A 24,682-nucleotide genomic window follows, 5' to 3' on the forward strand; every position below is an offset into this window, starting at 1 on the left:
TAATACAATGAATGTGCATTACTTCATAATCATATAAATGTTGAGGCTAGTCTCATTTTGAAGAAAAAAATACAATATTAATGTGTTTTGAAACCAATTATACCCTCCCAACCCCAAAGAAACGACTTGTTTTCCTATAGCTATGGGAGGTTTGGCTTTTTATGACCAGTCCCTCCGAGGAAGTGATCCTTAAGAAGCCCAGTGAACACAGTGGTTTGCGGTAAGCAATCCCTATGGATCGTAATTTAGAGCTCAGTTTCCAGTTAGCCACTGATTAGTATTCCAGGCCCCAAGGTTGTAAGTTGCTGTTATGAGCAGCAACTTCTACCTCTGTTCGGTTATTCTATCACTTTCCACATGATAGGCTGGGAGGTACACCAATGTTTTCCTGGAGGTTTTGCCCATTTGGGGGAGGTCTGATCTCAGTGATAGCAAGATTAGTGAACACTTTTAAAGTTTATTTCAGGAAACACTTAAGCACAAATATTACATTCAGCCCTGAGAAAATATTAGTACAGTGTCCTGAAGCCAGAATTAGGTTAATTTTGTTTATATAATTTTATCTTCCATGGATGGTCTGCATGCCAATTACATGTGAAATGGGAAAAAGGGCCATCCTGATGCAAAAGGTTATAGCACTTCTAAGATTATTTTAATGTTGTGTGTGATTCCAGGGCTGCGTGTAACGTTGCATTGCATATGTTGGACAATGCTCGTGACAGTGCACGTAGTAATCTTGAATGCGATTCATCACAGAGACACACAAAACTACATATTCCCAGTGTGTGTGCTGCAGCAGAGGCTGCCACTCAGAAGTAATGGCAATGCTTTGCCACACTTTTCCACAGAGGAGACTTGGTCGTGCATTTCTGTTTATAAATCACTGAGGTCAGAAAGAAAGGTGGGATGAGGGTCTCCCTTCCCGTCTGAGGGCCAGCCAACTGCCACCTGCAGTGCCAATGCTTTTCTAGATTGACACCTACATGCCTATGCCAGGGATTGGCCCAGCAACTCTTAGTGTAGTTGGTTTCCTTTGAAACTATTTTCCAGGAAATAATAAAAGACAGGTTTTCTAATTCCTTTGCTAACCTGGTAAATATATATGCACCCAATACAGGAGCACCCAAATACATTAAAAAAAAAAAAAAAAAAAACACCTGCTGGAGGACATTAAGGGAGAGATTAATAGCAATACAATCATAGTAGGAGATTTTAATACCCCACTGTCATCCTTTGACAAATCATCTAAACAAAAAATCAGCAAAGAAATATCAATTCTAAATGACTCAATAGATCAGATGGAATTAATCGACATCTTCAGAAAATTCCACCCCAAAGCCACAGAATATACATTCTTCTCAAGTGCACATGAAACATTCTCAAAGATAGAGCACATTTTGGGACATAGGCAAAGTCTCTTCAAATTCAAGAAGATGGAAATCATATCAAGCATCTTCTCACATCATAATGGCATAAAACTGGAAATTAACTACAATAAAAATAATACAAAGAAATCAAACACATGGAGACTAAACAGCATGCTATTAAACAAGGACTGGGTTACCAGAGAAATCAAGGAAGAAATTAAAAACATCCTGAAAAAAAAATGACAATGAAAACACAATAATTCAAAATCTATGGGACACAGCAAAAGCAGTTTTGAGAGGGAAGTTCATATCCCTAGAAGCCTATTGCAAAAAACTAGAAAAAATGGTAACAAATGATCTAACTCTACAACTCAAAGAGTTAGAAAAAGAGCAACAAGAAAAGCCCAGTGTAAGCAGAAGGAAGGAAATAACAAAAATCAGAGCAGAGATAAACGACATAGAGACCAAAGAAACAATGCATAAGAACAACAAAACCAATTGCTGCTTCTTTGAAAGGATAAACAAGATAGATGAACCTCTAGCCAGGTTAACCAAGAAACAAAGAGAGAGGACTCAAATAAACAAAATCAGAAACGAAAGAGGTGAAATAACAACAGACCCTGCCGAAATACAAAGGATTGTTACAAAATACTACGAACAACTCTATTCCAACAAACTGAACAACCTGGAGGAAATGGACATATTCCTAGAGAAATACAACCTTCCAAAACTCAATCAGGAAGAATCTATAAATCTCAATAGAACAGTAACTTGAGAAGAAATTAAAACAGTCATCAAAAAGCTTCCAACAAACAAAAGCCCAGAACCAGATGGCTTCACAGGAGAGTTTTACCAAACATTCAAGGAAGAACTAAAACCTATCCTCCTCAGACTATTCCAAAAAATCCAAGAGGAAGGAACATTTCCAAACTCCTTCTATGAAGCCAGCATTACCCCAATACCAAAACCAGATAAAGCCAACTCAATGAAAGAGAATTACAGGCCAATATCCCTTATGAACATAAATGCCAAAATCCTCAACAAAATTCTAGCAAATCGGCTCTAGCAGAGCATCACAAAGATCATACACCTCGACCAAGTAGGATTTATTTCGGGAATGCAAGGATGGTACAATATCTGCAAATCAATAAACGTGATACATCACATAAACAAATTGAAAGATAAAAATCATATAGTCATATCAATTGATGCAGAAAAAGCATTTGATAAAATCCAACACCCTTTCCTGATAAAAACTCTCAACAAGGATCATACCTCAACATAATAAAAGCTATATATGATAAACCCACAGCCAACATCATACTCAATGGGCAAAAACTAAAACCATTCCCTCTAAAAACAGGAACAAGACAGGGTTGCCAAATTGAAACCGTCATCAAAAAGATTCCAGCAAACAAAAGCCCAGGGCCAGATGGCTTCACAGGAGAGTTTTACCAAATATTCAAGGAAGAACTAAAACCTATCCTCCTCAGACTATTCCAAAAAATCCAAGAGGAAGGAACACTTCCGAACTCCTTCTATGAAGCCAGCATCACCCTAATACCAAAACCAGATAAAGACAACTCAATGAAAGAGAATTAAAGGCCAATATCCCTCATGAACATAGATGCCAAAATCCTCAACAAAATTCTAGCAAATCGACTCCAGAAGAACATCACAAAGATCATACACCATGACCAAGTAGGATTTATTCCAGGAATGCAAGGATGGTACAATATCCGCAAATCAATAAACGTGATACATCACATAAACAAATTGAAAGATAAAAATCATATAGTCATTTCAATTGACGCAGAAAAAGCATTTGATAAAATCCAACACCCTTTCCTGTTAAAAACTCTTAAAAAGGTGGGAGTACAAGGATCATACCTCAACATAATAAAAGCTATATATGATAAACCCACAGCCAACATTATACTCAATGGGCAAAAACTAAAACCATTCCCTCTAAGAACAGGAACAAGACTGGGATGCCCACTCTCGCCACTCCTGTTTGACATAGTACTGGAAGTACTAGCCATTGCAATTAGACAAGAGGAGGAAATAAAAGGCATCCAAATTGGAAAAGAAGAAGTAAAGTTATCCTTATTTGCAGATGACATGATATTGTACATAAAAAACCCAAAAGACTCCATTAAAAAACTAATTGACTTAATAAATGAATTTGGCAACGTAGCAGGATATAAAATTAATGCCAAGAAATCCATGGCATTTCTATACACCAACAGTGAAACTACAGAAACAGAGGCTAAAAAAGCAATTCCATTCACCATCGCACCAAAAAAATTAAGATACCTAGGAATAAATTTAACTAAAGAAGTAAAGGACCTATTTGCGGAAAACTACACGACACTGAAAAAAGAGATAGAGGAAGATGTAAGGAGATGGAAGAACATACCATGTTCATGGGTTGGTAGAATCAACATCATCAAAATGTCCATACTTCCTAAAGCAATCTATAGGTTCAATGCACTCCCCATTAAAATACCAACGACATATTTCACTGACCTAGAAAGAACTCTCCAAAAGTTCATTTGGAACAATTAAAGACCCCGAATAGCCACAGCAATTCTGAGAAAGAAGAGTAAAGTAGGAGGGATCTCAATACCAGACTTCAAACTATATTACAAAGCCACTGTTCTCAAAACAGCCTGGTACTGGCACAAGAACAGACAAATAGATCAATGGAATAGAATTGAGAACCCAGATATCAACCCAAATCACTATGCTCAATTAATATTTGACAAAGGAGGCACGAATATACAATGGAGTCAAGACAGTCTCTTCAATAAATGGTGTTGGGAAAATTGGACAGACACATGCAAAAGAATGAAACTAGATCACCAACTTACACCATTCACAAAGATAAACTCAAAATGGATACAGGACTTAAACATCAGATGGGAAACCATAAAAATACTAGAAGCATCCACAGGCAGCAAAATCTCAGACGTATGCCAAAATAACTTCTTCACTGATACTGCCCCTAGGGCAATGGAAGCTAAAGAGAAAATAAACAAATGGGACTACTTCAAAATAAAAAGCTTTTTTACAGCAAAAGAAACCATCAATAAAACAACAAGAAAGCCCACGGTGTGGGAGATCATATTTGCAAATATTACCACTGATAAAGGTTTAATCTCCAACATTTACAGACAGCTTATACAACTAAATAAAAGGAAGATGAATGATCCAATTAAAAAATGGGCAATGGACCTAAACAGAATATTTTCAAAAGAAGACAGAAGGAAGGCCAAAAGGCACATGAAAACATGCTCAAAGTCACTAATTGTCCGAGAGGTGCAAATCAAAACAACAATGCGGTACCATCTCACACCTGTCAGAATGGCCAACATCAGCAAATCAACAAACGACAAGTGTTGGCGAGGTTGCGGAGAAAAAGGAACCCTCGTGCACTGCTGGTGGGAATGCAGACTGGTGCAACCACTGTGGAGAACAGTGTGGAGTTTCCTCAAAAAACTGAAAATGGAACTCCCATTTGACCCAGTAATCCCACTTCTAGGAATATATCCCAAGAAACTAGAAACACCAATTAGAAAGGATATTTGCACCCCTATGTTCATATCAGCACAATCTATAATAGCCAGAATTTGGAAACAGCCTAGGTGCCCGTCAGCAGATGATTGGATCCAAAAACTATGGTACATCTACACAATGGAATACTATGCTGCCATAAAGAAGAAGGAATTCTCATCATTTGCAGCAACCTGGATGGAATTGGAGAGCATCATGCTGAGTGAAATAAGCCAATCAATGAAAGAGAAACACCACATGACCTCACACATCGGTGGATGATAAAGATCATTATAAACTGATGAACCAAGAGACAGATATAGAGAAAGTAAAGCAACAGGCAGACTGTCAAATTACAGTGGGGAGGGTAGGGATATCAGGGGGAGATAATAGATCAACCGAAGGACTTGTATAAATGCATATAAGTACAACCAATGGACATAAAACTATGGGGAGGGAGGGGATGTGTGGGAGGGAGGGAGGGGGGCAATAAAAAAAATCAATAAAATATGTAAAAAAAAAAAAAAAAAAAAGACAGGGTTGCCCACTCTCACCACTCCTGTTTGACATAGTACTGGAAGTACTAGCCATTGCAATTAGACAAGGAGAGGATAGAAAAGGCATCCAAATTGGAAAAGAAGAAGTAAAGTTATCCTTATTTGCAGATGACATGATATTGTACATAAAAAACCCAAAAGACTCCATTAAAAAACTAATTTACTTAATAAATGAATTTGGCAATGTAGCAGGATACAAAATTAAAGCCAAGAAATCTATGGCATTTCTATACACCAATAGTGAACTTGCAGAAACAGAGACTAAAAAGGCAATCCCATTTACCATCGCACCAAAAAAATTAAGATACCTTGGAATAAACTTAACTAAGGAGGTAAAAGACCTATACATGGAAAACTACACGACACTAAAAAAAGAGATAGAGGAAGATGTAAACAGATGGAAGAACATACCATGTTCATGGGTTGGTAGAATCAACATCATCAAAATGTCCATACTTCCCAAAGCAATCTATAGGTTCAATGCATTCCCAATTAAAATACCAACGCATATTTCACTGACCTAGAAAAAACTCTTCAAAAGTTCATTTGGAACAACAAAAGACCCCGAATAGCCACAGCAATCCTGAGAAAGAAGAGTAAAGTAGGAAGAATCTCAATACCAGATTTCAAGCTGTATTACAAAGCCACTGTTCTCATAACAGCCTGGTACTGGAACAAGAACAGACATATAGATCAATGGAATAGAATTGAGAACCCAGATATCAACCCAAATCACTATGCTCAGTTTATATTTGACAAAGGAGGCACGAACATACAATGGAGTCAAGACAGTCTCTTCAATAAATGGTGTTGGAAAAATTGGACAGATACATGCAAAAAAATGAAACTGGATCACCAACTATGCCATACACAAAAATAAACTCAAAATGGATACAGGACTTAAACATAAGATGGGAAACCATAAAAATACTAGAAGCATCCACAGGCAGCAAAATCTCAGACGTATGCCAAAATAACTTCTTCACTGATACTGCCCCTAGGGCAATGGAAGCTAAAGAGAAAATAAACAAATGGGACTACATCAAAATAAAAAGCTTTTTTACAGCAAAGGATACCATCAACAAAACAACAAGAAAGCCCACTGTGTGGGAGAACATATTTGAAATGTTACCACTGATAAAGGTTTAATCTCCAACATCTACAGACAGCTTATACAACTTAATAAAAGGAAGATAAATGACCCAATTAAAAAATGGGCAATGGATCTAAATAGAATCTTCTCAAAAGAAGACAGAAGGAAAGCCAAGAGGCACATGAAAACATGCTCAAAGTCACTAATTATCCGAGAAATGCAAATCAAAACAACAATGCAGTACCATCTCACTCCTGTCAGAATGGCCAACATCAACAAATCAACAAACGACAAGTGGTGGTGAGGTTGTGGAGAAAAAGGAACCCTCGTGCACTGCTGGTGGGAATGCAGACTGGTGCAACCACTGTGGAGAACAGTATAGAGCTTCCTCAAAAAACTGAAAATGGAACTCCCATTTGACCCAGTAATCCCATTCCTAGGAATATAAACCAAGAAGCTGGAAACATCAATCAGAAAGGATATATGCACCCCTATGTTCACAGCAGCACAATTTACAATAGCTAGGATTTGGAAACAGCCTAGGTGCTCATCAGCAGATGATTGGATCCAAAAACTATGGTACATTTACACAATGGAATATTATGCTGCCATAAAAAAGAAAAAATTCTCATCATTTGCAGCAACCTGGATGGAATTGGAGAACATCATGCTGAGTGAAACAAGCCAGTCAATGAAAGAGAGACACCACATGACCTCACTTATTTATGGATGATAAAGAACATTATAAACTGAAGAACCAAAAGATAGATATAGAGACAGTAAAGCAACAAGCAGACTGTCAAATTACAGTGGGGAGGTTGGGGAGATCTGGGGGAGATAAGAGATCAACTGAAGGACTTGTATACATGCATATAAGTACAACCAATGGACACAAAATTCTGGGGAGGGAGGGTATGTACGGGAGGGGGGGAGCATTGGTATATGTTCAAAAATAATAATTTAATAAAAAACATATTAAAAAAATAAAAAAATAAAATGATGCAGGTGAAAAATATATAAAAAGTTTAATGAGACATAAAAGAAAACATAAACAAACAGAAATACATACCAAGTCAAATCCCCGCAAACTAATTAAAGTGCTATTACAATGGTAATCCCAGCAGGAGTTGGGAGGAACTTAACAAAGAAATTCTAAAATACATCTTTAAGAGTAAATGTAAGAAAAAAATCAAGACCATCTGTGAAGGAAAACAAAAAAAAGTAGTAATGAGGGGGACTTTTAATACCAGACATTCATTCATCAATATGAATTAGAGCAACCATCAGCCCATCACAGACTCAGTTTGTTGGTTGTATAAGCCAAGTACAAGCAGAATCCAATACTGAGAGAGAAAGAATAGGAATGCTCATACTGCAGATTAAAATTCATTTCATAAACTGCCACTGTTCCTTAAAATGTTAATTTAAAAAATAAGGTAGTTTTAAATAAAGTCCAATGTTATATAAATCCAATGACCATAAAATTTGACAGTGTAATAGTTTTAATTATGTGGGATTAAAATCAAGATTATATGTTTAAAATGGAGCTATTTATCAAATGGCCAGGAGCATTTCCAACAGAGAAGTAGGTGGTAATTGGGAGGTGTATATACAGGGTGTCCCAAAAACATATATGCACAGGTTTTTACCAGCTGATGGCTCAATGGATGGTTCTTTCTTTTCAGCCAGATTAAGCATTGAACAAAAGGAAATCTATCCTAAAATGCTACTGGAAGTTTGAAAACACAGTTGAAGTACAAACACTGCCTTTATAATTATTCAAAGTGTGTAAACATTTCCCTGTGTGTCTCTCTCTCTCCCCCTCCCCCCGCCCCCAAATGTACTTACACTTTAACAGCTGATAATTCACTTAGCTTTCATTCTTTTTTCAGGTTTAACTGTTTGAACAAAGGAAACCTATCCATTAGACTCTTTTATGGGGATACATACAAAATAAATCTTAAGGTACCAAACCAGCAACAGCTGATGAACTGAGCATGCACAAATACTGGATGAAATGATTCTTGATGTTTGTGATTCCACTGCTTCACGTTATCAGCAGTGCTTGGACCAGAATGGTCACCAGTTTGAAAAAAACAGGCATAGACAAAAAAATGTATTCACTTCTATAGATTCTTTTAAATTTTGAAAATGAACTGTATGTTAATAAACACTGACTTTATAATCATTCAAAATGTGTATGCATTTTTGGGGGACACCCTGTAGTGTAAGGCAGGATTTTTGTTTTTATTACATATATTAATTTAAAAATTTTCAGAGTTAGCAAAAGTTTGAATAGAGAAAGAGCAGAAGCGAAGCAAGATGATGCTGTGTCTTAAAACATTACATTTTAATGATATCATTTTCCATACTATATCCATGCTTTAATCTCCAGAGTTCTCTGCGTCGGGAAACACATGGAGAAATTCAGACATGGTCCCTACCCTCAAGGGGACTGTATAAAGACACCTGTCTGAGATACTAGAACTAGAATGGAATGACTTCAATGACATCGCCTGAGACTGGCTCTCAAGGTCAGGCACGGGGCTGTTTCTATGCGATGAATAGTTCCTTCGCACATGAAAAAGACTTCGTGCTGATTTATGACAGGCACGGTAATCTCCTCACATGGCTGTTAGCTCTTTGAACTTATTTGTGAAACTCAGTGTCCAGCATTGGTGCCACCCGGCTCTATCTGAGTTTCAGAATATTACCTTATTTCAGAGGCTCTAAAGTGGAGGGGAATGAGTAGGCGGTACTTTAAGGGTTTGGAAAAGTTATGCCTGTGGAAAGTGTTGGAGACCTGGACCATAGAGAGATGCTTGCTCTTCTCCTTTGATCTCATGTGTGGAAATGTGCCCATTTGGGTCCTTCCCCAAGTCAGAGGACCATTTGGGATTATTCAAGTCCAACTGAAGTGTCAACTATAATAGAATGTGGCTTTGAAAGAGAGTGGCTAGTAATACAAAGGTTAGTTTACCTCTGGTGCAGAATAGTAATAACATGAACAGGGAGCCATCAGAAAGCAGCAGTGAGAGGTTTAGACCTTGAACCAGAGATAACAGACTCTACATGTGTGTACATGAAGTGTACACAGCGGTCACCTCAATCAGAGACAAATTCTAATAGTTTGACACTTACAGGTGCCTCTCTAAATTTGGGTTCTTATGACTTCACCACTGAGAGAGTCATGCCTACCTAATAGGATAAGGAACTACTGCATATGATTAATTATATAAACATATGGGGTTATATTATTTTAATTAGGTAGTGTTAAGTGACATAATTTTGGCACTTAAAACAATCCACAGTAACTTCTTGTCTTTCATTTTTTTGATGTTGGTTGTTTGTCTTTTTGGATTTTCTGGGTCAAATTATACTTAAAATTAGGAAGAGATAGTGAAGGCCAATTGTTCTCCAGAAAATGTGATAAACTGTTAGGTCAACATCGTTTTATAATAACAAGTATGGGTGCAATAATAAAATATTTCTCACAGCAATGTTCAAGTTCAGATTGTTTCATTTGGAAATAGACTTTCAAGGGAAGAAGTCAACATTTCAAAACATGGTGTATTTTAATATATTAGTTATCAAAAGTTAGGAGAGAGTAATTTTGGAGCTGAAATCAGGTTATGTAAATGTAAGATATTAGAGGATATGTATATGATCAAGTTTTTCTCTGACTCAGTGTAATAAGAATTGAAATTCTGTGATTTTGGATACAGAAGTAAATTTTATATTTTCATAGGTTTCTTATATGCTAAAGATCTCCCAGTTTATGGTGGAGGCTATTTCCACATCTCTACATAATTAAGGACTTGGGGACACAGACCTTTCAGAAGGCATACCAATGGCCACAATTCAACGTGACTGGTTTTGTCCTTTGGCTACTGTAAGACTTCTGAAACAAAGGAAAAAATGTAATAAACTCCACAACAAAAGTAACCTTGCAACTTTTACTGCTAGAGGCATGTGACATCAACTTTCAAAATGGATTTCCCATACATACTCTTCAGAATGAATGTATGACCATGTCAAGTAATTGCTGCCCGACAACAACTTTGAATTTTCAAAAAGCCAGTGCAGACACGGAAAGCTCGGTGAGCTGGAAAAGTGTCAGGCAGATTACAAGCGAATACCTTTGCTAAAACTGATCTTGACCTGAATTACACCCAAGGAGCTTCTGATGTGGTTCCAGAGCCACAGAACAAAATAGGAAACAATGTTCCACGGTGCAAATGTTCCAAAATCTTTCTAGGCGGGATTAGAGGAGATGTTCTGATTACAACCATGTTTCACAATCTCGAGTGGGATCTGAAGAGGAATGAGGGCTATGGCTTCCTAAGATTGGAAAACATGACATTGACCAGGCAGAATGGTAATAATGCAGACTTTTCAGATAAATGTCTGTAATTGAAGTCTTCTGTACTTGGTGCAGTCGTTCTGCAGGCAGGATAGTCCATCTCAGATCCAGTCACAAATTTATGGCCAGCTCAAAGAGTAGCCTAAGAATTCACAGAAATGGCGTAAAAATAAAAGGATGAGCAATAGCTAGAATCCCGTCCTTGTCATTCGTAATTCCATTTCATGAAATCATGCAATTTTTTAAAGATAAAGAATTCATTTCACCACCACCCCAAATATTTAATTCAGTATGGCCACATGAAATAAGCTATGCTCTGACTGAAGGGAGTCCAACTCCGAATGGGTCAAAGAAGCTGAGGATTAGAGGGAAGGACAAAAGTTTTCGTTAGGAATGAGGGTTTTTTTGTTTGTTTGTTTGTTTGTTTTGTTCTTGTTCTTGGTATTTTCAGATTTGCACCCTCCCTCAAAATCTCCAATTCTTCTTACTCTGGCAGCTGAGCCCTTTTATATCCTGTCTCGAAACACATCTCAGTTCCCTGGTCTGGGAACAAATTCTGCTCTGACGGGGGGAGGTTGATTACAGAGAGCTACAAACCAGCAGTTTACTGATTTAGTGTTAAACTGCTGGTTCTACCTTGTACTCCTATGCAGTTCCCCAGAAAGGAACTCCCCTGTTTTAAACTCATTTTTCCTAAGTGGCTGAATATTCATATCAGTGAATTCTTATTATTTGGATGGCCTTCAATAGTCTGATGGATCCTAAGCTAAGTTGCTACCCTGCTCTATTTAGATGTTGCATCTCGGGTTTTGCAATCCATTTGTTCTGAACTCGCAGGTATTTGTTTCCATCTATCTCTTTTAACCTTGTACTTTCTTTTGAAGAATGTGACACTAAAATGTGACTTAGAAACAGTGTGTTTGAGCCCATGTTTGCAACTGCTGGCTTCACTGTAGGGCTCTGTTCAGCTCTACCATGGTCTTTTACAAGGAGATCTATTGGTGCTGAATTTCCTGGCCAACCTCCTGTCTGAGGTGGCATGTGCCTGTCCACCAGTATTCTAGGGGTTTGGGAAGAAGTTGAGGTATTCCGCCCTTCCAGTCCCAACTTTCACTTTCATCTTTCTGATTCCAGTCTCCAGATTCATGTGTTCTTTACTGTACCTTGTTTCAGAGTCCAGACTCTGCTGTTCAATTTTAAAGGAAATGATGTGTATGGATGTAGGTTCTTGACTGCACTGGTGGGATGAAGAGTGAGGGGTGAGGGGTCCACCAATTTTGCATACAGACTTTTAACCTACTCTTTTCCGACCTGTACCTCACCCCTGCCTGCCTTCCTCAGGGCGGGGCTCCTTCAGGCCTGGCCATTCAGAGCACCTGTGTTGCACTTCTCAATGGTGTTTCTTCTCTCAAGACACTTTGCAGGATCACTTCCTTCGCAGGCTAAGTCAAACTTCCTAAATTGAACTTGGATTTCTTATCTGTTATGAATTATTTCTTAGGATGTCTTTTTTTTTGGGGGGGGGGGTTGTGTTCAATATCTTCTTGTTTTTAGAAGCTTTTTGGTGGAGTTTCAAGTAGAAGAAAAGATAAATGCTTGTGGCCTATCTGTATACTCCACGCACCATTTTAGACCTTACCCGTTAGGCTAGTTTCCCCCAAAGTATGTTTAGTGAAGTGTTAATAGTTATTTTTTTTAAAAAGGAAAGTGGTTCTGTGGTCAAAGAAGTTTGGGAAAAACTGAGCTAAACAGTTCTTTGCTGTAGGGCTTCTGGGATCATTTAATATACTAATATTATTTGAGAATCCTTTAAGTGGAGGCAAATACAGTGTTTCCTAAACCACAGATCCTGTTTTCACCAGGCTTGAACATTAAAACATAAAGTGGGAAATGTCCTTAAACCCCCCAGAAGTGAGGGTTTATTTAAAAGAACATGAAATAGTGCTGGGTCAACGTCTTTTTCTTAGGCCTACTAACTCTAGGTTCCCGCACTGCTGCGGCTGGCAAGTGGAGCTGCCTCATGGAGTCAACATACTCATTCAGTGTAGAGTGATGGGCTCTCTCTTTGCTCATCCTCCACCTAACTATCCATCTGAAGGAAGAGACCCTGGTATAATTGGTCTTACCACCGCTCAATACAGGATTCTCCCAAGTTTAGGTGGAACCCTTAAACTTCTTCCCAAACCCCTTAGAGTACTGGCAGGCAGGCAGATGCCGTCTCTGACAGGATTTAAAACAGGATTTTTGTAGCAAATCATTTCAGAAAACACTGGACTCCCTTATAGCTAATGGATTCATCCTCACCTGGCACTGATCTCTAATCATCATCCCACACAGCAGACTAGGATTCACTTGCAGATGATGGAATGAGCACTAATTATTTTACTTAAAAACACACAAAGCTGTCTAGAATCACTTTCCCCCCCAAAAAAGGTGGAGGAATGTTAGGCAGTGAAAACTTCTGTAACACCTCTACTTAGAGAGCCATTAAAAGATTTTTAGATGACAACCTCAGATTTGAAGTAGAAATACTATCCCAGTAGGGCACGAAGGATAAGTTCAAGTAGAGGAAAGTGAAGGTTCCAGGGAAGAAGAGACCCTCCACCTCACCTTGTTCATTAATCAACATCCTGCCACCTATTCACCAATGTCCTTGGCCTGGCCCTCTCCTGTGTATTTAGGGTCCTTGTTCCACCAGCCCTATTCCCTCCTATAGTCTTACTATTTCCTTACTATTGACAATGCCTCCTCTGCTCATAACTGCCTCTAGACAATTTTCTGTTCCAATACTTTCCCTATTTCTTATTTACTACTTATTGAAAGGCTTTACCAGCTCCCTTTTCTCATTCCTGATACCTTGTTAGTCTACTGTAGTTTAATTTTGGCCCACAAAATTTTACCAAAGCTACTCTTCATTTGATCAGAAAGGACCTTCCCAATGCCAAAATCAATGACTAGTTAAAAATTCCATCTTAATAGACCTATCTATTACATGAGACAACATCAGCCCTATTTCAGCCTCACAAATATTCACTTTTAAGCTTTCCATGTCACCACATTCTGCTAGTTTCCTTGAACGTCCATTGTCTAAATCCAAATGCTCCTATGTCACCAAATTGCTTAAATGTTGGCATTTCCAAAAGGTTCTTCCTCGACTCTTCTTATTTTGCTCACTTTCTCTGGATGATCTATTTTTATCTCTGGCCTCACCCTGCCTCTCAGGCTTCAGACTTGTACATTCAACTGCCTGTGAGAGATCTCACCTGGATGTCCTGCAGGCACCTCAAACACAACATGTTTGAACCTGAATCCATCATCTTTTCCCAAAGCTGGTACCTTCCCAGTTATTTTCTCTCAATTGCCAGTTGAGCTCGCTAATCCATCACCTAAGGAGGGAATTATCTTGTATTTTTTGGAGCCCTCGTGCCACAGATAAGATCTAGGGCTTGTATTTGTCTGTTTCTACCTTATGTTTGCTGTCTCTGTTCTTATTTGGGTGAGCTTTTTATCACCTCTCACCCAACTTTTGAAAAAAGTCTCCTAACTTCTCTCCCTGACTGAGCTCTCTTTAAATTTCTCTCCTCACTGTTATCAGACTTGAAACAAAGAGATGGCTATCTCACTTCTCTCTCTAAAACCTTTCATTGGCTCTCTATGACCTACAGGATAAAGTCTAACCTCTTAACGGCCCTAGTTCACTTTTCCCAATCCCTTTTTATAATTGTCTAGAGGCCCGGTGCATGAATTCATGCATGGGAGGGGTCCAGGGCCTGCCCAGATAGGGGCCGGTCTGGCTGGGCCAGCTGGGGGGAGGGGCCGTGGGTGGTTGGCAGGGTGGCCCCACATGCTGGTTGAACTCAGGTCGAAGGAATAATTTTCATATTACCCTTTAATTATATAGGATGTTCTACAATATACAGGATTACTTGTGATTTCCTGAGAACATTAGGCTATTTCAAAACTACTTTGGTTCATAATGTCCCATAGGGTTGGAAGGGCCTTCTTTGGCCATCACCCTGTTACCCTGACTAGGGTCTACTCATTCTTTAACAATCAACTTGGAAAATTTTCAAGGAGAGTTTCACTTAGTCCTCAGATTGGGTTAGGTACCCCTTCTTGATGTTATTACAATATTCTATTTATATTTCTAACATGCCATTTTACATGTTTCATAATATGGGTTTTTCTGCCTGACCCTTCCAACTATACTATCTCAAGGGAAGAGAGTATGTCTTATTTATTTTTGCACCGCTACTACTTAGCTCAAGAACTGGACACACAAAATAAGCATGGGATGATAAAGTAAAAGAATAAACAAGGTCAAAGCAATTGGAACAGAGTGTAGGAAAAATACTTGGAAAAAATATTTAGGAGGTAAAAAGCACTTGATAACTAGCTGGTTGGAGATTGTTAGGAGGCTGGAGAAGGAGAAGGATGAATAAAGGATGAGTCTGGTTTGTAAATGACAGCACAACAGAATAAATTCAAATATTATTTCTTTCTTTGGGGACATGTTTAGTTTGAGATGCTAATAGGAATTTCTCCTGGCTCAGTTTATAGCAGTTAATACAATGTTTACACAGACACCAAAAAAGTTGATGAATTAAATTGTCATTATATTATACTAATTTATTAAAAACTAGAGGCCCGGTGCACAACCTCAACCCTCTCCAATCTGGGATGGCAGTCGGACATCCCTCTCACAATTCTGGACTGCTGGCTCCCAACCGCTTGCCTTCCTGCCACCTGATCACCCATTAACCTCTCCCTTGCCTGCCTGATTGATGCCTAACTGCTCTCCTGCTGATCTGGTCGCCCCTAAGTGCCCTCCCCTGCTGGCCTGATTGCCCCTAACGGTCTCTGCCTCAGCCCCCACCACCATGGCTTTGTCCAGAAGGACATCCAGATGGATGTCTGAAAGATGTCTGATCTAGTTAGCATATTGCCCTTTTATTAGTATAGATAGCCATGCGGTAGTTAAAGTTTGGCATCTGCTATATAAATAAGATAACTCTATTTGGATCAGTTGCTCTCTTTTCTCTAAACGTCATTATTTCAGTTTTTTTTTTTTTTAGATAGATAAATTTAAAGGCTTTTTCTTCATTATGTTTATGATAAACTTTTAAAGTCTGAAGTACAAAGAGAAAAGCTTTAGGCCCACAATACAGAAAGAAAACATTTCTAGACCAGATAGGCTTTTGTTTAGTTACTAGTAATTAAGATTAAATAATGATGCCGAGCCAGCTTGGCTAAGTGGTTGGGCATCGACCTATGAACCAGGAGCTCATGGTTTCATTCCTGGTCATGGCACATGCCCAGGTTCCAGGCTCGATCCACAATAGGGAATGTGCAGGAGGCAGCCAATCAGTGATTCTTTCTCATCATGGATGTCTCTCTCTCTCCCTCTCCCTTCCCCTTTGAAATCAATAAAGATATATATATTTTAAAATATTAAATAATGAGTATAAAATAAAGATTAAATAATGATGAAAAATCATCTCTGACAAAGAACTGAAAATATCTTCTTTTCATGGTGCCAGAATCAAAGGCAATCTGCAGGTGTGAAAGCTGGGCATGATGCCAGAGGGTTTGTTTTGTTTTGACTTTTTTTGCTGAGTCAAAATCTGTAGCTATATCTGCCAGAAAACAGAGGTATCATATAAACTCTATACAACTGAAATATGACCAGTGATTTTCAACCAGCGTGCCACAAGAAATTTCAAAACATGCAATACCTTATTATTTAGTCAGGGGCACTGACTTCTTTTCTCTTAGATTGTCAATTGAAAAATAACAATAGCCAGCACAACGAATCAAAATTATACATATTATTTTGTCAGATCAGCAAACAAAAGAATTTCAGTAATTAATTTACGTGTGCCACAAGATGAAAAAGTTTGGGGAAATTGCTGGATTAGACTAATTAATAATCCTATATAATAAAAATCTAATATGCTAATTGTCTGGTTGACTGGTTGGCCATTCAATCAATCAAAGTGTAATATGCTAATGATATCCTAAGGCCACTCAACCGCTTGCTATGATGTGCACTGACCACCAAGGAGCAGACACTTTGACCAGTAGGTTAGCTTGTTGCTGGTGTCTGGCCAATCAGGACTGAGCAAGACATGCCAGACATACCCTGGAGCCCTCCTGCAGTCCCTCTCCAGCTGGCCAATCTCCTGTGTCCCTGGCCCTGATCATGCACCAGTAGGGTCCCTTGGCCTGGCCTGTGCCCTCTCATAATTCGGGACCTCTTGGGAAATGTTGGAGAGCTGGTTTCAGCCAGATCCTGCAGGCCAGGCTGAGGAACCCCACTGGTGCACAAATTTGTGCACTGGGCTTCTAGTCACATAATAATTAGTTGTGGATTTTCCCCTTCTGCAGCTAAATTTGGGCTGATAATAGTTTTGTAACCTTTCCAGGTTTTGTCTTGTTGACAGTAGATATTTTCCACATAACTAAAGCACTATCCAAAACCACTCTTGGGCAAGCTCTACCTGGATCCAGTTTGTTGTCCTGTATAAACATTGAGAAAACAAAACTCCATCTCTACCCATAGAGAGATATACCTGTTTTTGTCATTTGCAGGATCATGTCAGTCAAAACTGATGCACACCAGTTGGGAAATGTTATAGATGTGTGGTGGCAACGTATTCTCTTTTGGTGCCTTGACAGATGAAAGAGATTCCCAAACCCTTTAATCTCACCCATAGCAACAAGAGACCACTGGAGCAGGCTTGTTATGTCTGTGCTCAAATTCTCACCACAAATCAAAGAGGTCACATTCACATCTTACTATATGAAGGTTATACCAATCCTCAGGTGTCTGAATTGATTGTGAGAATGATTTAATTAAACACCAGCAGATACAAGGCTCTCCAACTGAAATTTTTTTTGGTTTCTTATAGCTGATTTTAATTCTTTTGATTACTATATGACAACTTTCTTTGCCAGCTCATTAGATGAGCACAAAGGAAAAAAAAATGGTTGTTATTAATAAATTTCTACCCTTTAACACATTTTGCCTGAGACCAATAACCTACTGTTTTCTGGCTTGCTACACTTGTCATCACACCATTCTTTGCAAGAAGCTTTAGAATTTTATTGATTGTTTGTAATAAGCTAACAGTGATTTAAGATCTTGGGTGATGGTTTAGAAAGAGCATAAAACATCTGTGTCAGCACTAGCAACTTCCTAAAGTACAAGTGGTACAAATTGTTCAAAAGTTAAGCAACAAGTATGCCTAAGTGATGAATGAGCTTTGAGACTTTGTGATGAAGGGAGTCATTTGAGAAAGACGATCATATCAGGTCTGTGTGGTAACTAGAAAGGCAAATGCTCTTAGAAGTATTTCTTCTCGAACATGGAAACTTCAGAATGGATAACATGCTCCAGAATCAACTGAGACGATTTGGGGCATACCTACATAGCCTGCCTCGAAGACAGTATACATGAAAAATAGGGTTTAAGAAAAAAAAAATTGTACAAAATATTTGAACCCCCAAACCAGATAAGTTAAATAAAATCAGATAAGTTAAATAATTTTACCTGGCATGCTTAAGTCATTGTTATGCAATTAATAATGGTGTTTTAGTAATAATTATAAGCCAATTTTCTAGCTTAGATGGTTCAGTGTCTTTTTTTTTTTATTTTTTTATTTTTTTTGTACTCCTCGAATTCCATGACTCTTAGTGTCAACTACTTGAGCCATAGCAGGAGATACATGTAATGCAATCATGTGGGAAGGGCATCTTCTGTTTTTAATTAGAACCATGCTGGAAATCATTGGAGGACTTCTTTTTAGAAGCACCACGGCTGATAAAGGAAAAACAGGTATCCTCACCCCAATTACTAATTGAAGGCATATTATATAAAAATAAATGAATCTCTCCCAAAAGAGACAAAAACAAACAAACAAACAAACAAACAAAAACCCAAACAAATAACAACCAGAAACAATTATCTGTGTATCATCTTTCAAAGTCCCCGTTTTCTGCAAGTTTGGCAACTTTTGGCTTGTTTTTGTCACCAACTCTGATACTAGGTTGTCTCCAATACAAATTCATTGTTTTTCCTTCTTTCAGGCTGCCTGCACTTATATTTCTAAGTCTTGACATTTTGCAAATTAGGACAGGCACCCAAAGAGTGTTATATTTTCTTATGGGAGAAATGAGTAGACACAGTGTCTTACAGTTTAAAATCTGGTCTACATCCACATGGCCAAGCTCCATGTTGCTAGATTAAAAACTCAAAATGATTTCTATTGTGGGTATAGGAGCTCACTTCTCTGAGATGCAGTTCCGTTTGTCATATGAAAATATAACATGAACCCATCAGTAGAGAATACAATCTACGTCAATAATGTTTGGGTATTCATTAAACCAGAGGACCAGGATAGTTTCTGACAGTCAACTTATAGCTGAAAAATAGGATCAGAAGAAACCTTTAATTGTCATCTCACTAGCCAACTCACTAATGACTGCATTCTGGTTTACAAAGGAGGCCATGCAAGAAAAAACAAAAACCCACGAGTGAATCAATATCTGACAGGATGGTCAAATGAGAAACTCTCCTTCACGGTTCCAACAGACGCTCCTGAGACCGAGAGCAAACAACAGTAGCCACATAACTGCACATTCCAAAGCAACGTCTGGACAATATATGCAAAGCATGCAAAAGTGTGGACAGCATCTGGTTTCACAAACCCTTGTTTCATGAAAAGAACTGGGAAATGAAGATGAAGAGCGAGAAAATCTATGTGAGAAGTTTTCCAAATACTTTGTGGTCTTCTTCCATCTGGGGAACACCTCCAGCCTTGCTCTAAGGTAAGTGAGATGGGGTTTCAAGAGACCAACTTGAAGAGATGGACATGTTGGGGATTGGGTTGCATTAATTAGGACTGGGATAAGACACTGGCTAACGTTCAGCTTCCCTGTAGCAGAGAAAGTGAGAGAGGAAAGCGAGAGTAAGAAAGAGCAAGAAACAGAGAGGTCTGACCTGGAGCTACGGATTCATGGATGTTTGTTATGGACCAAATCTGGGCAACTGAATATAGCAAGCCCAGTGCCATTCTGAATATCTTCCAAGAGGATGCCTACAGGGACAATGGGACCCCCCACCCCCCACTCCCAACAGAAGGATGGGCAATTGGAAGTCAAAGGGCCAAGGAAGGAAAGCAGCGGTAAGTGGGATTGCCTTTACCCAGAAAGTTATCTCTGGGGAACCCAGTGAGAGCTGTCTTCAAGGAGTGCACAAAAGCACCCTAAAACAGAATTAGCATTCTATCCCCAGAGAGCACACTGATGATTATGCTTATGCTAGTCAAGTAAGATTTTTGTTGCCCTTCATATGTCCTCCCTAACCTGACCCAGGGAAGGGGGTGGGAGAAGAAGAGGAGGGAAACAGGAAAGAAGTTCCTGACTCCCTCTCTCCTATTTCAGGCTCTCAAGATGAAGCTGGGGAAGAGAATCATGCTACATGGGCATAAACACAGGCCTGGGCAATTTTAGTATTGAAGTGATATTCTTCTGTGCTTGAAAATGATTGGGGTCCTTTGGTTATCTGAAAGTGGTTTCCAAATGGTAGGATTTACCAATATTTTATTCAAGAGGTAGGGAGGTAATAATCCATAGGGGGATTTGAAAGGACAAGGAAAAAAAGATGAAATTATTTTCTATTATCATCTTATCAGTAAGCCTATTTAATTACTTATTACAAAGAACATAATTTTCACCACTAGGGGGGAAAACTAGTCAAAAGATAGGCTCTCCTGTTGTGCACTGACTACTCCAAAGGAGGAAGATAATTCATTAGTTATCATATTAAATACTCTAGAATAGTGGTTTTCAACTTTTCTAATGCTCTGACCCTTTAATACAGTTCCTCATGTTGTGGTGACCCCCAACCATAAAATTATTATTTTAAAAAAATATATATTTTTGCCGAAACCGGTTTGGCTCAGTGGATAGAGCGTCGGCCTGCGGACTGAAAGGTCCCGGGTTCGATTCCGGTCAAGGGCATGTACCTTGGTTGCGGGCACATCCCCAGTAGGGGGTGTGCAAGAGGCAGCTGGTCGATGTTTCTCTCATCGACGTTTCTAGCTCTCTATCCCTCTCTCTTCCTCTCTGTAAAAAATCAATAAAATATATATATTTTTTAGCAGTGGTTCTCAACTGCTAAGACCATCGGAAAACACAGATATTTACATTAAAATTCATAACAGTAGCAAAATTACAGTTATGAAGTAGCAACGAAAGTAATTTTATGGTTGGGTCCCCCAGGTTGAGAACGGCTGCTGTAGAGCCTACGACCATCGGAAAACACAGATATTTACATTAAAATTCATAACAGTGGCAATATTACAGTTATGAAGTAGCAATGAAAATAATTTTATGGTTGAGGGTCACCCCAACATGAGGAACTAAGGGTCGGGGCATTAGAAAGGTTGAGAACCACTGCTCTGGATCCTTAAGCTGCCTCCATTAAAGGAATCTGCCGCAGTGTGGGACACCATTCCTCAGGGAAGGCTCAGCATCTGTTAGGCAGGCGCTTTCCAAGTTGCCATCTCCTTCTTGCATTGACTTGAGATCTCAGTTTCCAAGTGTCTACGCAAACACAAAATTTAAAAAAACACCTCATTTTGCAGAGCCTTGAGTTGTGATTACTACATGCTTCGGCTGAGTGATGAACAAATCACTTCATCTTTTCCTGACATAGTTTTTTAATGTAAAATAAGACTGACGGTGGTATTAAAAACACAATGAAAAATTAAAACCTAAAAAAGCCAGAAAGCCAGAATAAATACCTCATGAAAATGGCACCCACATGCTCCCTGCAGAAACTCTTTGTAGCGGCCCATGGTTATCGTGAAGGTGTCAACCACTTCATAGCCATACTTTTTTGCAGTGTCCAGAATAATCAAGTTTTCTTTCCATAAGTTCTGAAGTTCCCTCTGTATTGCAAAGCAGAAGAACGAGAATTTTTATTAAGAGCATTGTTTACGATGTACTAAATCAGATAGAAATTGTGTAAAGGGCATCTTTTCTATAGATTGGTTTTATTTTGAGATAAAGAAATAATTTTACCTATAGTTCCTAAATAAAGAGGTGTTCTAATTTTTTTTATTCAAAATATAAGTGTAAACACCTGTGTATGTATAAAACAGCAATACATCAATATGTACAGTGACTTACAGTTTAGAACTTTCCCTACCATAAAAAGTCATTCGGGCTTTTGTTTTGTTTTGTTTTGCCCATAAAGATCCTTTGAAGTCTTAAAATTCTCCATTTGAAAGCCAAGATTTGAAATCTCAAACGTTATCCCCATCTATTTGGATTTTTATTCATTTGAATATTAATTAATATAGTTTTGTGTTTAGCTCTGTGCCGACAGATAAGAATACAAGAATAAATAAATCATGGGCCCTGATCTTAAGACATTACATTCTAATAGGAGAAAGACATGCATACATTTACTAAGTCTTTCATTGCAGGCAAACACACCAGGCTCTGGCTAGTAGGGCAAAGGGAATAGCTCTGCCAGGTGCAAGGGGACAGCTCGACAGAGAGGCTTGGAGAGGTGTCTCCTAAGCGGAGACAGGACTGCCAGTAGTGGGTGGGGAAGGAGGGGAGGAAGTGTGCTTCTAGGAGCAGCAGAATTGAGTGCTGCTGCTTCTGGGTCATATTCCTTCTTCCCTCCTTCCCTCCTTCCCTTCTTCCTCCCTCCTTCCCTCCCATGTCCAAGGTTGGAGTTCTAGTTCAGGTCTACTGTCAAGAGGAGGAACTCCTCTACCCTAGCTCAGGATTCCTCATTGGCTTGGCCAACATTTTCTCAGACTGACCTGTCGTCTGAGTCTCTTCCTCTTTCTTCCACACCCTTCATGTCAGACTCATTGCACCCAAACACAGGTCCCAATACATAGTAACTACAAAACATTTGGTGCAAGATAGAGTGATACACATTGGGTGCTGTTGTCTGAGTCTTCCTGCCTACTCCTCTTCCCTTTAGTCTTCCTCTAACCCCCTCCTTCTGCTCACCCCATCTTAGTGTCTGTTTCTTGGCAAACCCATTCTGACAAAGACAGGGAATTGCACTCTCTCTGCCTTTTCTAAAGAACAAACATTATTTTCATTCTCCATGTAAACATGCAAATTGCTTGCTTTAGTTAATCCAACCGAAAAGTAAAAGCAGTACAAATACGTCTAATTTTCTATCTCCACTGTGCTCACATAACTATTTTTATTTGACATTCAAAGAAGAGTGTTTCTCCCCAAATAAAGGTCATGAATAGCAAAGGTTCATAAAGAAAAAATATGAAGGAAAGGAGACAGATGTGAATTATGTCTGTGCTGTCACATGAAAAATGATCGGGCTTTTTCTTGTCTAGTACAAGCATTTTCTCAAGTCTAATATGTCTAATTATGAAGGATACATGAGACTCTAGAGTAGGGGTGTCGAACTCAATCAGAGAAGGGGCCAAAATCTAAAATCCAGCCTAAATCGCGGGCCAAATGGTTTACTGAACAGTCATAAACTGACAATGTCATAAACTGACAGCGGAGTGCAGTGATGACAGCGCGGTGCGGGCCACATTGCAAGGCCTGGCGGGCTGGATTTGGCCTGCGGGCCTTGTGTTTGACACATGTGCTCTAGAGCAAGCCTTTATCTAGGGAAAGGTCGGTTCTCTGGGAAATACACAATTAGATGGAAATTTGCATGCAGGAGACTAACGGGCATCAACATCTATAGAAGAGTGATGTGGTTGAAACAGAGGTTTTGTGGATTCCACTAGGGGTTCTAGAGCAGTGTTTTTCAACCTTTTTTGGGCAAAGGCACACTTGTTTCATGAAAAAAATCACGAGGCACACCACCATTAGAAAATGTTAAAAAATTTAACTCTGTGCCTATATTGACTATATATAAAGTAATTCTCTTGAATAGGAATCAAATAAACACAAAGAAAGTATTTTATAATTACTTTATTATGAAATATTAAGTAAACAAAATAGTGAAAAATTATAAAATTCTTGTCTTGTCTGCACCTACAGCACACCAGGCAACATCTCTCGGCACACTAGTGTGCCGCGGAACAGCGGTTGAAAAACGCTGTTCTAGAGGAAGGATCTTATGAGATAATGGCCCACATAAGGAATGGTGGTTGGGTTTCTGCAGCAAAAGGCAATTCCTGCTGGGATTCACGTGTAAGTCCTTATTAGGCCACATAACCAGCAGCCCCAGGGAATGAATGTTTCAGACCTAAAGGGGCAATCTGGGAGCAGCCATATCATACAAAGTGTCACTCATTCACTGGGGAATAGATATTTTTGAGAGTCTACTACATGTTGACAATTGTGTTTTGCACTAGGAGTACCAGAATGAGCAAGCAGCCCCACCTTCCAGGTCTCTCCAATCACAGAGGTTATTCTAGCAGGGCAGACGGGCAACCAAGGACTATTATTAGATGAGACATACATGAAGGCACAAAAGGATATTATAGCAAGAACAGACCAGTGAGTCCCGTGTACCCATTACATCTCCCCAGAGGAAATGGCATGTAAACTAACACTTGACGGGTGCTTGGAGGTTACCCACAGGAGGAGGTAGTGAAAGAGTGACTCTAAGAAAAGGGAGTAGTGATTTCAAAGACCTGAAGGTGACTGAGAGCATGACATGCTTGTGAAGCTAAAACATGCAACATGCTCAGCATGACCGAGCTCAGTGGTGTTGTGTGTCTGTGTGTATAGA

The 24,682-nt window shown here is 39.0% G+C and overlaps 1 protein-coding gene across 3 annotated transcripts in view; it reads right to left on the reverse strand.

Annotated features, from left to right (window-relative positions):
• CPED1 (cadherin like and PC-esterase domain containing 1) overlaps positions 1–24,682 on the reverse strand; it is a 284,575-nt gene that overhangs the window by 4,351 nt on the left and 255,542 nt on the right. For all 3 annotated transcript variants that reach the window (XM_084897015.1, XM_084897014.1, XM_084897016.1), the window contains one exon: positions 21,744–21,890. In XM_084897015.1, coding sequence (XP_084753141.1) covers positions 21,744–21,890 — 147 coding nt within the window. The remainder of the gene's footprint in view (positions 1–21,743; positions 21,891–24,682) is intronic.

The sequence above is a fragment of the Pipistrellus hanaki genome (genome assembly GCF_964339955.1).
Source record: "Pipistrellus hanaki genome assembly, chromosome: 10".
Classification (NCBI taxonomy): Eukaryota; Metazoa; Chordata; class Mammalia; order Chiroptera; family Vespertilionidae; genus Pipistrellus; species Pipistrellus hanaki.